Here is a 16,937-nt window from a genome sequence, read left to right on the forward strand (position 1 = left end):
GCCTTAATATCTCTGGACCTTATTTTCCTCATCTATCCACCTGTCTTTCCTCACTTATGCAATTGGATAAGGTTATTTTCTGAGTTCTTAGAAAATATCACATTTATATGGAAAGGCAATCGAGGGCTTTATATAAATTCCACTGTGTAACATTAATAAGCCAGGCTAGGCTTATTTCAAGAAACAGTGAATGAACAAATAAGCACTTGCAATATCTGGCATAATGCCTTAAAATCAGTCAGACTTTACTGAGGTTACAGTACATTTGAAGAGATTATGGACATTCAGAAGGGTATCATGAGACTTAAGTAAATCCCCAAATATCACTAAAGTAAATTGCTTCCATTAAAAGAGCAGTAAAATACAACCAGGAATTTTAAGTAACTACTTCAGATTCTAACGATTAGAGCTAAAATTTTATTTATAAAATAAAGCTTTTATAATTAACATTTCTCTTGTTCAACTTTTAAGTTGAAATTTTTTCAGTTGAGGAAATTTTTCACCAGCCAGATCACTTCGCCTTGTTTTAGCACAGTGTATGTGGACTCATTTGCTTGGTTTTGTGAAATTCCCCTCTGATAAATCATACACTTCAACTGTCTGGTTAAAAATACACTTTCTTAGATCTCACCATTTTATTAGCAGCTGGCTTTCTATGCGGGGAACATTTTCACAGAGAACTAAAGCTCTCATTTCATGCAGTTACTGCAGTGCATCTGATTACAAATGAGAAACAGCAAGATAGTTCTGAGAAGTGGACGTACGATGGCCACAGACTTACCGGCTGAGTTCACGTGTCAGCTTCGGTGGGTGAGACTCCCAAACTCCTTACATGCCAGGCAACTTGCAGTTCACTTTTAAAATTCCTCCCTGGGTTTCCACCAAGCTGGGCTGATAAGCCTTCTGCTTCCCTCTGCTGACTAGATGCTTTTTAAAATCCTTTCTACAATGATGGTGAAATGAAGCATATAAAGTCATTTTTTTTCTCTTCCAGTATCTTAGGATTTGAGACCTTCTGACAAAAGAAATAACTTATCATAAAATCAGAAAACTGAAGGGAACCAGAGAAATCATTAGCCCTGATTTTATAGATGATGCCAGTAGGCTACCTTGGGACAAAGTTTAACTAGTGGCAGAATCAGGACTCAAGCTTTGCCTCCTGACTACAAATTAATGCTGCTTTTCTTACTATCTGCTAACTGACTGTCAAGCACATTTCAGATACTGGGTGTTTTTTGTTTGTTTCTTTTGCTTGTACCTCTCCTCTCCAGAGGACATAGCTATACAGTCAGAGTTAAAACACCTTTCTTGCTCTTATCCAAATCGCCACAGGAGGATGGCAGCTCCTCTTTCAGGGTAATTTTCATTCAGAAGTGATTTAGGATTTTGGAGGATTTAAAAGCTAATGGCTAAGCTGTTATAAAAAAAAAAAAGGGAGTGGGGACTTGGGGTGGGGCTCAGGGCTTGCTGAGGAAGGAGCAGCTGAAGTTGGGGAGTCCTACAGAAGGGCTGCAGGGAACCCCCAAGGTATCTGGATTGGAAGAGGACATTGAGCCTCAGACATGAACAAACTTCCATGGTACGTGGTCCACGGATTGCATGGTCTCTGCATCTGCTACTAGTCTCTCTGGTCACCATGTGCCTGCCAGCCTGTCGTGGATGTGACCATGGACACAACACTGGACCTACCAGGCTCCTCTCTTACCTTCCAGACAAGGTTTTTTGCAGGGTGAATATGTGGTTTTTGAATCATAGGCAGAAGGATGACTTTGGGTACTGGCAGTACTATTTTACTGAAAATCTGGAGTTGCACAAATAGTTCTCTAGAACATAAAACTAAATGGATTTATACACAACAATTACACTCAGCATTTATAAGAGGCAGTACAAAATGTGTTCTGCTTCTACATGATATAAATTGTATATAATACCATGATTTAAACAATATTAATTAATTAGTTCCGTGAAATACATCTTACTCAGAACGTCTGACTTTTCCCACAATAAAGGGAAAAAATGCAGTTCTTTGAGCAGTCGGGTTTCTTTTCATTTCCAAGTTCATTTTAGTGACGGTGGGAAGATTTAAGGATAATCCTTCCACTGAAGACGCAGAAGTCAAAAAACGTCACAGGACTGTTCTGAACTCATCAAAAATGAAATTAGGCACGTGTGCTTCAGCAACCTAAAAAAAATAAGAGTTAACTTTCATAGTGTTATAAGAAGCAATTCAAATTTTTCCATATGAAAATTAATGACATGAAGACATCCTATGGAGCAAGGTGAATCACAGGGAAATACTGGGCCACTAATTGAAACCGCCACCTTCTGCTTCTGGTGTCCTACTGCTGGTGTCTAATTTCTTGGCACTGCTGACACCTGAAGGGATGCTATACAGCTCCCTGTCCCCCCACCCCCACCCCAGACGTGAGCTCCTTGGCTCTTAAAGGCACTTGGATCTGCAAGGATGCACATGCCTCTGGGAAGTACTAAGAAGTAGTCTCAGGTCACCTCATAATTAACTGATGGCCAACCTCAGTCACTTGCCAGAACGGGACATCTGGCAAGTGACTGAGGCCAGAGGAGGAAGACCCTCAAAGGCAGGCATTCCTTAATTGTGCTGGGGAAGCCCTCAGAGGGGTGGAACGGGGTAAATGGGGTGGAATGTAGAACTAGGTGATCTCCAAGCACTGGAAATTGGTAGTCTTTAAGAGCAGTATTTAATTTTTTTCTGACTATAAAGTTATCACCTGCTAATTAGAGAAAATTTAGCAAATGTAGAGAAGTATAAAAAAGGAATAATCTCTAATCTCAATTCCTTACGAGAAAACTAAAACTGCTAATTATTTTGTATCAAATTCTTCCAGTTTACACACACTCACACACACACTCAAAACTAGAATCACATAATTTTCTGTCCTTCTGCTAAATTTTATGTTCTGAATATCCTTACATGTACATCTTGGTGAACTTTTGCATATATACCCAGCAGGTAAATTTCTAGCAGTGGAATTGCTGGGATCAGTAAGATATTACAAAAGTTTTTTAAATAGATAAAGTCAAATTGCCCTCTCCAGAGATAAGCAAATTTACATTCCCATTGATAGTACTGCGAAGTCCCATTTCTTTGAAACTTTCCCAAGCACTGGGCGCCCAACATTTTACTTTTTACCCATTTTACTGTTACTTTGATTCATGTCCCTTTAACGTAAGGTTGAACATCTTCACAAATGTTTACTGGCCACTTGTATTTCTTTTCCTGAAAACTGCCTGTTTCCTGAAAACTCCTTTTTTTTTTTTTCGGTTGGATTGATTATCTTTTTCTTATTGATCTAGAAGAGCACACTATAAGTTAGAAAAAAAAAGTTCTTTTGTTAATAGTTTTCCCAATTTTTTAAAAAAAATTTTGAGACATCTGACAGAGAATTGTTTCATTACATTCAGCACTTATAAGAGATGAAATCTCTAAATCCTTTGTGGCTTCCTCCTTTGGTGTTATATATAGGATGTTCCGCTTTAGCCTAAGTTCTATGAATTTTTTTTTTTTTTCAGTACACGGGCCTCTCACTGTTGTGGCCGCTCCCGTTGTGGAGCACAGGCTCCAGACGCGCAGGCCCAGCGGCCATGGCTCACGGGCCCAGCCGCTCCGCGGCATGTGGGATCTTCCCGGACCAGGGCATGAACCTGTGTCCCCTGCATCGGCAGGCGGACTCAACCACTGCGCAACCAGGGAAGCCCAGTTCTATGAAATTTAAAAAAATTCTAACCCCCCTCCAAGTTATAAACATTATCTGGGATTTTGATTATAACTGCAATAAGATTATAAACTAGAAAGAACTAATACTTGAGTTTCCTCATTCAGAAATGTGGACTTCAAAATTTTATAGTTTTTTCCTAAATATTCTTTCATATCTCTTACAGAGTTTATTATTCTTGGCTATGTTATTTCCTTGCTAATTCTGTCAATAGGATCTTTTTCACATTATAGTTTTGAATTGGTTATTAGTGTATTCACTTTGTATATTATGTAATCAGCTTACTTTCTGAATTCTTATTGTTTTAATAGTTTTCCACAAGTTTCTATCGGGTATTCAAGGAAGACAAATTCATTCTCAATAAAACAAATCTGTCTTCTTTTCATGATGCATTTTAAATCTTTCATTTCCTATTCTATTGTCTGGAACCTGTACAACAAAAGCAGCAGTGAGCATCAGCATCACCATGTAACTCTTATCGTCCTGACCTTGATGAGAATGCCAGTAGCACTTAGAATTAAGTCTGACCTTGCTAGTTAATTTTAAAAGCGTCATCTTTGGTTTTTGTTATAAAAAAGTAACTTTGATTCCTAACCTACTAATTTTTCAAAATCAGAATGGCTTTTCAGCATCTATTGAAGGTTTTTTTATATTTCAGGGTCAAGCTCTCCACTCTCAACTAAAACTTACCAAAGTGGAATTACTACTGAGAAAATAAAAGAGTATCTTAGGAGGTGGAAAGTAATCTGTCATTTTTGGAAACGGTGGTTGTATAGCACTTCAACCATGGTGTGAACTTAGCCAAACTTGCTGTGGGAAGCAGGTTACTGTAGAGATGAAAAATGAAGCACACAATCATTCTCTACCCCGACCCCTTAAGGAATTCTCCCCTGGAGCTCATCTTAGCTCCTCCTCAACAGGCTGAGCTGCAGACCGGGGCAAGAAGAGGGAGGAAGCTGTGTTCAACCCTGTCTTCTCGCAAAGCACTGAACACGTGGAGGAGGAGGGAACATCTTAGAGCCGAGCCGGGGGTAGAGCAGGGCGAGGGGCTCAGAGGTGTCCACTGGGAATGAGCCTCTGGACTTCACTCCTCATGGGTCCAAGGCCATGCTTCATACCATCTTTCTACAAAAAGGGCATTAATATTGTTCTTTATCTACTGCTTACCCTCCTGGGTAGCTTTGTGTACCGAACATAATCCTCCAGAAACAGAAGGGCACCCACAACATCTGCAGGCATTTCTGGTATCTTCTGGCTGCAACAGAGAACAGTCTGGATCGGTTAACTGCTTTGTACACAGTGGACCCTCAGTCAAAATACTGAAAGACTAAAAAAACAACAGATGACTAAATGAAGCCAAAGTAGAGGCAAATCTACAGCACCTCCTCCTGAGTCACAGCAAGCCAGATCTTGCTGGCCTGTCTTCAGAACACAGCCCGGAGGATGGAATCAAACTTCTCTGAACGGCCTACACGGGGCTGCACCACATGGTGCCTGCTGATCCTTTAGGGTAGCGGAGAAGGAGACTCAGGACCCAGCATCTCATGCAAATAACTTGTTTCTATCCCAGAAAAGCCACATTTGGGGTGGGGGAGGGGAGAACTAAAGGTTTACAAGCTTTATATCACGTAGGAACTTCCGTGCAATTCGTTCCATTACACACCAGGAACTCGGGCTATGCTGCCCACGAGGTGCTCCCTGACACTCCACTGGAGGGTGGAGCCATCCCTGGGCAGTGGCCCAGTGGGAGGACACGGGCTCACTGAGGTCTGAGCACAGTGTCCAGGATGCAGAGGGGCAGGCCTGTACTTTCTCCCCACGGAGCTTGCTGATGGTGGTTATGACGCATTCACAGTGCGTGCTCCCAGGGCTCCTCGGCAGAGTGACTAAGGATGGGCACACCTTTAATTGCCCCAAACAAGGAGATGTGCCCCGACCTGCTTTACAGAGCCAGGTGAGCAGTCAGTTCCTGTCTCTACTAGGGGGATGATAAGAGGAATTTGCCATGCGAGGTTCCCAGCCCATTCTGTAACATCAATTCCATTTTTTCCTGGTTGGCCTTCTGTACCTTGTACACTGCTCCACTGTGGAGCGGATAAACTGGCCGATCAATGCCAGGAACTGTTCTGTGTACCGGGAATGAAACTGCTTCAGCAGGGTGAGCAGTCCCAGCACGAGTGGCGGCCAATCCACAGGGTCGGCAGGTTTTCGGCAGACCATGCCTGCAAGGACCGACAAATTACAAATTACCACCAAGCAAACTGCTTGCCTTAGGCAACATTCATTTAGTATGAATGTTCGTGAATGTCAAAATGTCTGGGGCCCATATCACCACTGGCAGATGATTACGTGAGGGAATGATAATCCAGGACTACATTTTGAATTAGGCCCAGGATTTGGTGGAGGCTTCTAGTGGTCTGAAGGATTCAACATCCTAAAATGGGTACTAATTTTTATAATTACCATCACTGTTTCTTCTGGATTATATAATTAATGGATGCAACTGTAGAAAATTTAAAGATATAGATAAACGTAAATGAGGAAATAAAAATTGCCTAGAATCGGCTTCTGTTAATGGCAGCATGGCATACTAAATACCTTGAAGTACTCTCTTAAATGAAAACATTCAAAATGCTGGATAAGATTTTAAAAGTATCTTTAAACACAAGGTTAAATGTTACACAAGAAAAGAACGTGCAGAAATCAGGACAGTCGAAGAAGGAAATATGTCAAGTGAATGAGTGCCAAAGCTGGCCTTTTCACTAAGGATTTCTGCCCAAATCTGGAGACCTTGACCTTCTGCCTGAATGGCTGTATGGGGAACAGGAGACAGACCACAATGTTGAAAACAAAACAAAACAAAAGGACGTGGGTTCGAGCCCTGGTCCGGGAAGATCCCACATGCTGTGGAGCAGCTAAGCCCGTGCGCCACAACTACTAAGCCTGTGCTCTAGCGCCCGTGAGCCACAACTAGTGAGCCCGCATGCCACAACTACTGAAGTCCGCACGCCTAGAGCCCATGCTCTGCAACAAGAGAAGCCACTGCAATGAGAAGCCCGTGCACCGCAACCAAGAGTAGCCCCTTCTCGCCACAACTAGAGAAAGCCCGTGCGCAGCAACAAAGACCCAACACAGCCAAAAATAAAAATAAATTAATTAATTTTTTAAAAAAGGCAACCAGCCCAATTTAAAAATAGGCAAAAGACTTGAACAGACACTTAACAAAGAAAAATATAAAGAAACAAACAAAAAAGATATAAAGAACGGCCAAAAAGCACTTGAAAAAGTGCTCAACATCATTAATCATCAGGGAAAGGCAAGTTAAAACTATAATGAGATACCATACACACTCATTAGAATGGTTCAAATTAAAAAGACTGAGATGGCCAAATGCTGATGGGCTGTAAAATGGTACAACCACTTTGCGAAAAGGATTGGCAGTTGATTAAAAGTTAAAACTGGTCAGACAGACCCGCAGATCCCATATTTGGGTTTTTGTGAAGACTGGAAAAACTTACTTAAGATGCCAAAACAAGTTACCTAACCCAGGCCTTGGCAATTCCAAATTACTCAATGCCCACTGCAAAAGACTCTAGCCATACTCAGAACATGGAGAAGTAATCCTTTCCAGGTGGAGAACAAAAGTGATGTTTACAACAAAAACTTCCTCTGAATGAGCACCACAGAGATTCTTCCTTAAAAGACCAAGGCAGGCGTGCGTTTCTCAGATCAGTCTTGAGAACAATGCTTACAAGGTTAAATAAATGTTTTTAGGGTCCACAAACATGCCGATGTTCCTTCCTCAGTCCTGCTTTTCTTTAATTTGATCCCCGACTTAACACATCAGCCTAATTCATGAAAAGTACTGTAGCCAGGGGACTTCTCTGGTGGTAGAGTGGGCACAATGCAGGGGGCACAGGTTTGATCCCTGGCCAGGGAACTAGATCCGCAACTAAGAAGTCAGCATGCCGCAACTAAGAAGTCAGCATGCCACAACTGAAGAGTCTGCATGCCGCAACTAAAAAGTTCCCACATGCCGCAATGAAGATCCCACGTGCTGCAACTAAGACCCAGATGGCCAAAATAAATAAATAAATATTAAAAAAAAAAAAAAGAACTGTAGTCAGGTATACATACATTTCTAAGACACTTAACAGTTTTGTTCTGTTTTGTTTAAAGATCTGGGAATTCTGATCTTCCACTATCACTATTTCACTGGAATAGTGACATATTTCCCATAAGGAGTTGTATAATCAAGGAGCCTGACCATAACCATACATGCAATGAAAGAAATATTACCTAAGAACGAGACCACTTAACAAACCGTCTTAATGAAAACAAGGTATCTTCATGCACTGACAATTCACCATTATAAAGAAGCATATATTCTTATTTTGTAATAACACAGGGACAAGAGAGGGAGGTCATGAATCTCTGAATCTTGAGATGAACTTTTAAGTCCATCTTGGGATGGTTCTTTACATTGATTTTGACCAACATACAGAAAAGGATCCAGCATCAGATAAGCATTTGCTCTGTGAGAGGTAATGTCATAGGTATTTTTGAAATCTGCTTGGCCTGAGAGGTTAAGTAACTTGGCCAAAGTCACACAGGTGATAAGTCATGAAGCCAGAATCCAAACACACACGTGTTCCCTCCCTCTTATGGCAAGGACTTACTGGGCGCCACCATGCCCTGCATTCTGTGGCTGTAACAGGTATTGTTATTGGGGCTGTGTCTGGAATCAAGGAATCTTTTTGAATGAGGGAATAAAAACCTTACAGAGAATCCACATCTTTATCCTAAAAAAAAACCTTTTGGAATAGGAAGGGAAATACTTGAAGGAAGAAATATATTTTGGAATTGCTGGTTAAAAAAAGTATATGGTTACATTCATGGAAAAGCTCTTACAATACTTTCAGAGTAAATTAAACTCTACAGCAGACTCTAAAAATCTCTACTTAGATATAAAGTTTGGAGACAGAGGAAATACCCGGGAATCTTATAAAAATGTTCAGGATAAAGTCAATGACAAAAAAACATTGGGTTATATCCTTGGACAGGACAAATATACTGATAGCCTTTGGTATCTATTGTTTGTATCAAGTATTTTCAAAAATAAAGTACTGGATATCCCTGGATTAGTCTCCTGTATGTAACCATATTTTTACTCTTCATACCAAAGTTCCAGATACACAGTAGGCCCATGACACTTGCTGAAAGAACATTAACCAAAAAGAAGTTTCTTTCCCACCATAATCAGCTCCTTAAAGAAGAGAGAGAAGCAAAGGTCCCACACATTTTACAAGTTGGATAATCAGCCACTGTAAATTAAAGGTGGATTATACTTGGTTGATATTAAATCCACCGTCTGCATCATATTTCAGAGGCCCAAAGACATGGATTTTATAAACACGCAATTAACTATGAAAGACCTCATGTGTGACATAGCATTCTATACCAAGAGCTGTTTGGTTAGATGTTAATCTACCGTTATTGTTCCTTACTGCAAAGAATAAATGTCATACAGTACCTAGGTTTTTGCTGTACTGAAGTTTTGGCAACTGGGCGATCAAAAATAGAAAGTTGACAACCGGGAAGTAGGGTAAGCGCTTTGTTGTTATGTATATCTGGAAAGAGAAGGGAAGAGATGGGCTCTTCACATCACACAATACCACAGAATACACTTTCAAAGGGAAGCTGCCATTTATTTGTTTGCTCTTCTGACTGCTGAAAACTAGGATGGTTCCATTAACTTGCTGCCTTCAGAGTTTTATTTACCACTGACCATTCCCCCACCAAACAGATACCCACTTGACAATTAGCCCTGTTGGGATGGGAACAATTTTGCTTAGATTAGCAGTTACCTCCCCCCTGAATCCTGTTAATGTCAGCAACAAAAGGAGGGGAGAAAAAGGCGATGAGCAAGAAAGTCAAGGCAAAGCTGGAAGGAGGGCAGAGGGAGGGAAAGAGAAAGAGGGAGAAAGAAAGAAGGAAAGACCCGCAGAGCAGTGCGTGGCGGCGTGTAAGCAGGAAGCAAGCAGACGTCTCTTTGTCCAGTGGCTTTCCCGCAGGCAATGCCACAGAGCGGTCTCTGGATGTAGCATCACCCCAGTTCACGGGGCAGAGAAGTACAGTCAGAACACACCCAGCCGTCTCCCTCCTCCCTGTTGGACCGGTTCCCTGGGAGGTGGGGTGGCATCCTGGCCAGGAGCGCCCGCTCTGGTCAGACTGCCAGGCTCCATTGCTGGCTAGTGTGGAGCCCTGGGAAGTTATCAACCTCTGAGCCTCAGGATCCTCCCCCAACAAGGGCACATTTAAGGGACTGCTTTGAGATCAAGTGACAGCACCCATCGTGGGGTTAACACAGTGCTTGGCACATAATTACAAAATGTTAGGTGCTACTTAGGTTCATAATTTTTTACCCCAAACCCAGGGGATTGTATAGATTTCAGAATTTCATATTACAATAAAGATTTTAGAAAGGTAATATAGAGTCTAGGGTAACAACCTGTAATGAAAGTTATCAGTATTTCGGCATCAAAACATGAAAATTCACAGGAGTATAAACAGCCGCAAGTCAGTTTGGGACAGGTTTTGGCACCAAGTGAGATCTGGCACCAACTTGTGGAAAAAACTTTCAGTTCTCAGAGGTTTATGGAGATCAGAATTGCAGAAAAGGACTTGTGGCCCCAGACTGTGATTGTGATTACTGTCAGCCACAGAGGGAAGTATCTTTGGGCAAGAAGGATCAATGCCACCATTTAGCTGCAGTTCAAATACCAACCCGCAGAGAAACCTAAAACACATCTCCTATAGATATAGCGCTTTTCACTTTTCAACGAGTTCTGACAAACACTGTATCACTTGATTCCCACAGCCCTGAATGAGGCAGGGACGGTGTGATTATCCTCATATTACACGTGGGAAACGGGAGCCCAGAAAGGGCAGGAACTCAAGAGAAGGGAGGTTCCAGGATGGGAACCAGGTCCTCCCAGTACCTGAGCACAGCAATCTGGGCCAGATGGCCTTAGGTACCACACTATCCCCCACCACACCGTCATATATTTTAATCGTTAACCTTGTTCAGTGGGTTGTGGATGCCAGCTGCCTCCAGGTAGGCTGTGATTTCATATAAGAGTGTGTTATCTTCTTTGGGGTAAGGAAGTGAAGGGTCCTGGTAGTGGGCTTCGATATCTGCTAGGAGAGCCCTAGATGAAGGTGAAGGAAAACAAAAACAAAAACAAAAACAACAGTGATAAACATTAGAGATAAAATGAATCTAGACAACAGTTAATACAAGCTATGATCTTCCAGGGATCCAGTGTCCTCACCTGTAAAACAAGGGCTTGATCCTTCTAATTCTCAATTTCCATACCTGTCATTGGTTACAAATGGAAAATTTGACCTAGAATTACATTATCTTTTGGAGTTCACCCAAATCAAATGCTTTCACCATTCAAAGTTTTATGAATTGACTGAACTGTTTTCACTACCTACTTTGTCAAAAGCACTGACTTTGTGACCAAGAAGCACAGATTATTTATCTTTAAGCAGGAGGCTCGAAAAGAGAGCAAGCTGAAGGAGAGGTAAAGGGTGTGGCTGTGCACCGGGATGCGTTCTCACAGCCACACCCAGGCAGCGGTTGCACCCGCCCTCAGAAGAATTAGTGACTCAGTCCTGTGGAAAGCCAGGAGTGGATTTTGGTAATAATTGCCTTCTCAGTCTGTGCAAGTACCTAGCATGGTGTCTGGTGTGTATTAAGTGATCAATATATGTTGGCTGAATAAATGAATCTATCAAAAAAAAGAAAAAAAAAAGAGAGACAGACCAAGACAGATTTGATTACCTATGGGAAGAAAGCCTGTAAATTCAGAGAGCCTTCTCACTCAAGAAGAACTTAAAAGAGCAGGTATTGAACAAGAAACTGGAATGCTAATCGATGATGAACAATCCAGGCCCACAGCTGGCTGTTTCAAATGCCGGCACTTACTTATTGAGATTCTCCAAAGCAGCTGCCAGATGTTTGGAGTCAAAACGACAAGAATAATTTAATTCATTGGCAATCTGTTGTCTCAGAATCTGCATCTGCCCAACCTGTGAACAAGCAAGAGAGAGAACAGGTAAACTACACAAGGATTTCAAACAGATAGCGAGGAGACAAACAAAAAGATGACGAGCTTTTATTGGAAGGATCACAACATTCTAAAGAAAAATTCAAGGATTTCCTGGACTGCCTTTATGGCTAAGGCCAGCATCATCCCTAACGGAGCAGAGGACCCTTCAAGAAATGTCTGGAGAGATTCCTGTACACCAACTTCAAAATAGCCCTGATGTCTAACAGTTTACAAAGTGATCCATTAATGCTCAATTGTCCATGGATTAAAGGTGTGTGTTTTGAAGCTCTATTTTTGATCTTTTGGAATAAATTCTCCATGTTCAGTACCCACTAATGAGAAGCCCTACTTCCTTTATTTGTCCTAAACTGAAATTTCTCAAGTCCTAAGGATGTCATTTCACTCTAATATTCGGTCAATATAAGCCTGTCTACATCACTCAGGATTACAGATCAAGAAATAATCTAGGTAATAAAATAATCTACATACAATCTTCCAAGAAGGCCCTTCTAACACTGATAACCCCGAATCCGGAGGTTCTTAACCTTTTGTTGGCACCTTGGACCTCTTAAGGAATCTAGCGAAGACTATGGACATTGTCTCAGAATAATTCTTTTGAATGTACGAAATAAAACATACAGGATAACAATGGAAGCCAATTGTAACAAAATGTAATTCGCAAGCTATTAAAAGAATGGATTTGTGACCTGGAGTTATGCTAACACAGTGGATCAACCATTGTAATTTCCAAGTAATGATGAGCATAAAGGATATTTGGAGGTATCCATGGCGACTGTCAGGTGTTAGGGAACTATCTTTGGGTCAGTTTGAGGTAAGAGTTCAGCTGGCTCTGACAAGTTCAATTTGTTGGTATCATAAAGTCAACAGTATACCCTAACTTTTTATGCAGTAAATTCCTTCTCTTTTCTAGAAAAGCTATCCCTAAAAGATTAGCAAAGGGGAGAGGAGGAATACGAAGGGAGGTTGTTTAGTAATGATGGCAACAATAAAGAAGAAATGAACACATTTCCTCTGAGTTGTTGGGAGCAGAGAAAGGAAAAAAAAGAGTGGTCTTCTCTAAGAGTGAAGAAAAGGTATCATTTAGATCAATGGACTTTATAACAGTTAAAAGTGTCAAACGACCTCAAATGTACTACCTTCGACCACTATTCTTATGAGGCTACTCTACTTATGTCAAGAAAATAAAAGTGAATCCAAAAAAATGCTATTTGTAAGTAAGAAACCTTTTATTAACAGAAAACTATTATTATTTAAAAATTAGAATAGGGCAAGGCCAAGAAAACAGTGGGTTCTTCCAGGCCACTCAAAAATGTCCCTCCAACCTTGTCTCTGCCCATATAATTCCTTGCTTAATTCTAGATAGTCTATGTCAAGGATTCCCTAGAAAATACCAATCTGGAAATGGAAACAGAAATAAATGCAGTTTTATGTAACTTGTTCTTATTTAAATAAGATACTGGAGAGGTTAACGAGCCTGGGAGGTGATAAGCTCATTCTACCTATTTGTTCGCCTATTAGAGAGCTCTGGACTGTCACTCTTTCTCTCTGTGATTTCTCTAGAGCTGCAATGACCAAGAGAGCAGCCACTGGCTGCCTGTGGTTGTTTAAATTTAAACAATTAAAATGAAATAAAATTTGAAATTCAGGTCCTCACTCCCCACAAGCCACGTTCTAAGCGTCCAACAGCTCCATGTGGATAGTGGCTGCTGTCACTGTTGAAAAGCACAAGTATTTCCATGCTGTTCCAGATTATTATGCCCATTTAGTGACTGCAGGTTCCCTAATTCAAGACAAAAAGACAAATTGGTCCTTGGGGGTTTTAATGTAAAGATCAGTGATTTAGACCCAAGACTTGGCTACTATTGAATTACCAGCAATTATTGATACAACTAACAGTGGTCCATAATAGTCACTGGGAAACCTCCAAAGCCTCTTCTAAGCATCTCTGTAATCTCTCTTGGCTTCCTACAGAGGTGAGACTCAGGCCAGTCCAGATGAGGGTGGCAAACTGACAGCAACTCATTAATGAACTTGTTACATAAGGATGGAGTATAGCTGAGGGAGGAAAACTTCTATTTCCTTCTGTGAAAGCACCTCTTGCCAAAAGTCATTTCAAAATGAAAGTTTTCTTCAGTGAAAGAAAAACAATGAATAGGCCAATGAAAAGCACAGTCAAGAACAGCCAAAGATCAAAAGAACTTAGAAATAATGACAAACTGAAATGTTGTGTTTTTGTTTTGATGGCCAAAGAAAGAAAAGTGGCTTTCTTTGGGCAACCAAGTTACAAGAAAATAATAATTAAAAAACCATAGCCTTGCTTCTCCCCTCTCTCCCACGACATACCTTCATGATAGCTTCCAGATAAGCGGTCCATATCTTCTGTGTTTTGGCAATGGCAGAAAAATAAATTTTATTCGAATTTGCTGAAAGGTTAAAATATGATTTTCTATTTAGTAACTTTGGAAAGGCTACAGTGTTCTCTCTACCTCAGCCTCGTTTTAGAACACTTACCTACAATGCTTTTTAGGGGGCTGATGGCATTCATGAGGGTTTTTAAAGTATCCTGCACAGTTCTGTCTCTCAAGATAATTTTCTGAAACATGCTGAGGAAATTCTAAAACAAGAAGGCATGATCGAAGAGCAAAACATAATGAATAAATACTCCAGTTAACTAAAATGCTATGCAGAACACAAACTAGCTGCATTCACACAACGCTACAAATAGGATGACGGGGAAGCAGCAACTTCCAGTTCCCATCAGAAACACCCGTTAGGAGGAGTTGCTGGTTTCCAAGATGAAATTCACAAGAACAGTCTACCCATAAAAATACTATGCTGGCCAAAGAAACTCCAGTTTATTCTCAGTTCTTATCTATTTAACAGGAGTCATATACACATGCCTGATATCAGTCTAGGAAAGCACGAAAGAAAGGTTAAACGAACTACTCTCTTCTCCGCCAGGGTAGCAGAAAACACGCACGAATGCCAAAAAGCTCACCTGTAACTCTTTGACAATCATGAAGCACAGAAGCCTGTCTAACCCATTCAGACCGAAAGTCCCCAAGGTGTTCTGGATTTCTGAGAAGAGGCGGCTGCTGGTCACCTCTTGATGGGTTTTCATATCATACCAAGTGTTCAGCTGGTCAATGTGGCATGTCATTCTAAAACAAAAACAAAACAAACTCAAAACCCAAAAGCAGCTCAGAATTCATCCTGAAGGGATGTGGGATGCAACAGGATTAGGGGCATTGGATAGGAAGAACAATGGTTTCATGATTTGTGCTTTAATAACCTCTGCATCTAGGCACCCAAGACATCTCACGGTGAACGTTCACTGGGCCAGGAAGGCAAAATTCAGTTAAATCACCTCTTCCTGCCCTTGCTATGTGACCAGTTGGACTGCTTCATTTCCACTGGGTTGGGCTGCTGTTTGGAGTCCTGTCTTGAGGACAAGGCTAGATTCGGCCATCAGCCTGGAAGGCTTTAGAGCCCTGTTGTCTCTCTGGAGGGTCTTTCTTTAAATATCCAGAGACTAGGGACAAAACACAGTCTTGTGTCATTTCCAATTAGGTAAGAAAGGAACTTCGAATCCTTGTGTCCTCACATCTGAGACTATGATGACAAAGCCATTTCCTCTTTCCTCCCAGTTCTGGTCATTGACCAGCGATTCCCTTTTAGACTCAGGAGTGTGACGATGGCAATGATAACAACCAACAATGTTTACCGAGCGCTTCCTATGTGTCAGGCACTGGGCCAAGACCTTTCCGTGTGCTCACACTTCATCCTCAGAATAGCTGTGATGTACGAGCTGTTTGACCTTCATTTTATAGATGAAATAACCGAGGCTTCCAATACCATACCCATAACCACCATTTTAATGGTTCTCAAATGTTGGCGTACGGACCTTAAATCACTGGTAGAGCATGTTAAAAAACAGACGCCCAGATCCCATTTCTGGAGAGTTGGATTGGGTAGGTCTGGGGTGGAGTCCCAGCCTCTACCTTCAACAGCCTCCACAAAATAATATGCCCTCAATCCTAAGAGCCAATACATATCTTTACTGAAATGAGGCTTGGCAGGGAATTAAAAGAGGCTCAGGAGCTAGGGAATTTTAAATTTGGAAGTAAATGGAAGAACAAGATGACTTCCAGAGCCACAGTCTACTTTCAGGCCTCAGTGTCCTGCTTCCAGCGCTCAGTGCTGGCACTTTGAATGTGTCAGTTGAGAGGCTCCCAATTTTGATGATGAAATCATATACGACATGGAAATCCCAATCATGCTTAATCCTTTCTGCCAGTATTAACACGGCACTAGGTGAGTCAGGCGGACAGTTTTCTAGGAGGGCTTCGGTGACCAACCCATGGGTGCCCAAGAGGAGTCACAGAGCGTTTCGGATCATTTACGCTTTCTGGCCCATGAGGCATAGACGGAACTCATTTCTGCTGAAGGTGACATCTGGTTTGTGAAGCTTCATAAGTTTCGAAGGACAAAATCAGCCTGAATTTGAAGGTAGTATAAAGAAGACGTGTGATACGGACATTCAACTTACACAAAACCAACTATGCACGCACAGCTGAACTGAAAAGAAGAGAAATCATCTTTCCGTGGGTAAGCACACCAGGCGGAATGGCTGAACAAGCACGACCCAGGGGTGAACATAAGACAGCAGGCAGGAGCCTGCTTTCCCCTTGGTTGGGCTTAGTACCAACTGCTTCATCAGAGGCTCAACTGAAAAAAAATGAGGAAAACTAGCTCAGCTGGACTTCTGAGACAGGCAGCGTCAAGCCTCCACTGTGGTGCCCACCTGAAATATTCTCAGGGCTGTTTTGATTATGAGATTTTCACCCATGTGACTGTATATAAACTGTAAGTCATGGCTGCAAGTCTGCCCTTGAATGACACATGCTTTAACAGTTGGGTTCCAGAGTCAGAGCACCCGATGTGTATTCTGGGTCCACTGTTTATTAACTTCTGGGCAAGTGATTGAGCTTTTCTGTGTCTCAGTTACTTTGATTTAACGTGGGACGAATAACAACGCCTACCCCTT

At 41.6% G+C, this 16,937-nt stretch overlaps 1 protein-coding gene across 4 annotated transcripts in view; it reads right to left on the bottom strand.

The window, feature by feature from the left end:
• Positions 1–16,937, bottom strand: part of WASHC5 (WASH complex subunit 5) — a 55,745-nt gene that overhangs the window by 1,391 nt on the left and 37,417 nt on the right. For 3 of the 4 annotated variants that reach the window (XM_059995182.1, XM_059995179.1, XM_059995181.1), the window contains 9 exons: positions 14,889–15,051; positions 14,402–14,504; positions 14,234–14,313; positions 11,746–11,849; positions 10,834–10,963; positions 9,286–9,382; positions 5,821–5,974; positions 4,920–5,007; positions 65–2,182 (listed from right to left, as the gene is read on the bottom strand). In XM_059995182.1, coding sequence (XP_059851165.1) covers positions 2,126–2,182; positions 4,920–5,007; positions 5,821–5,974; positions 9,286–9,382; positions 10,834–10,963; positions 11,746–11,849; positions 14,234–14,313; positions 14,402–14,504; positions 14,889–15,051 — 976 coding nt within the window. In that variant the 3' untranslated portion in view covers positions 65–2,125. Of the gene's footprint in view, positions 1–64; positions 2,183–4,919; positions 5,008–5,820; positions 5,975–9,285; positions 9,383–10,833; positions 10,964–11,745; positions 11,850–14,233; positions 14,314–14,401; positions 14,505–14,888; positions 15,052–16,937 lie in introns of those variants that run through there. The other variant, XR_009516650.1, reaches the window with a different exon arrangement.

The sequence above is a fragment of the Delphinus delphis genome, chromosome 17 (assembly GCF_949987515.2).
Source record: "Delphinus delphis chromosome 17, mDelDel1.2, whole genome shotgun sequence".
Taxonomy (NCBI): domain Eukaryota; kingdom Metazoa; phylum Chordata; class Mammalia; order Artiodactyla; family Delphinidae; genus Delphinus; species Delphinus delphis.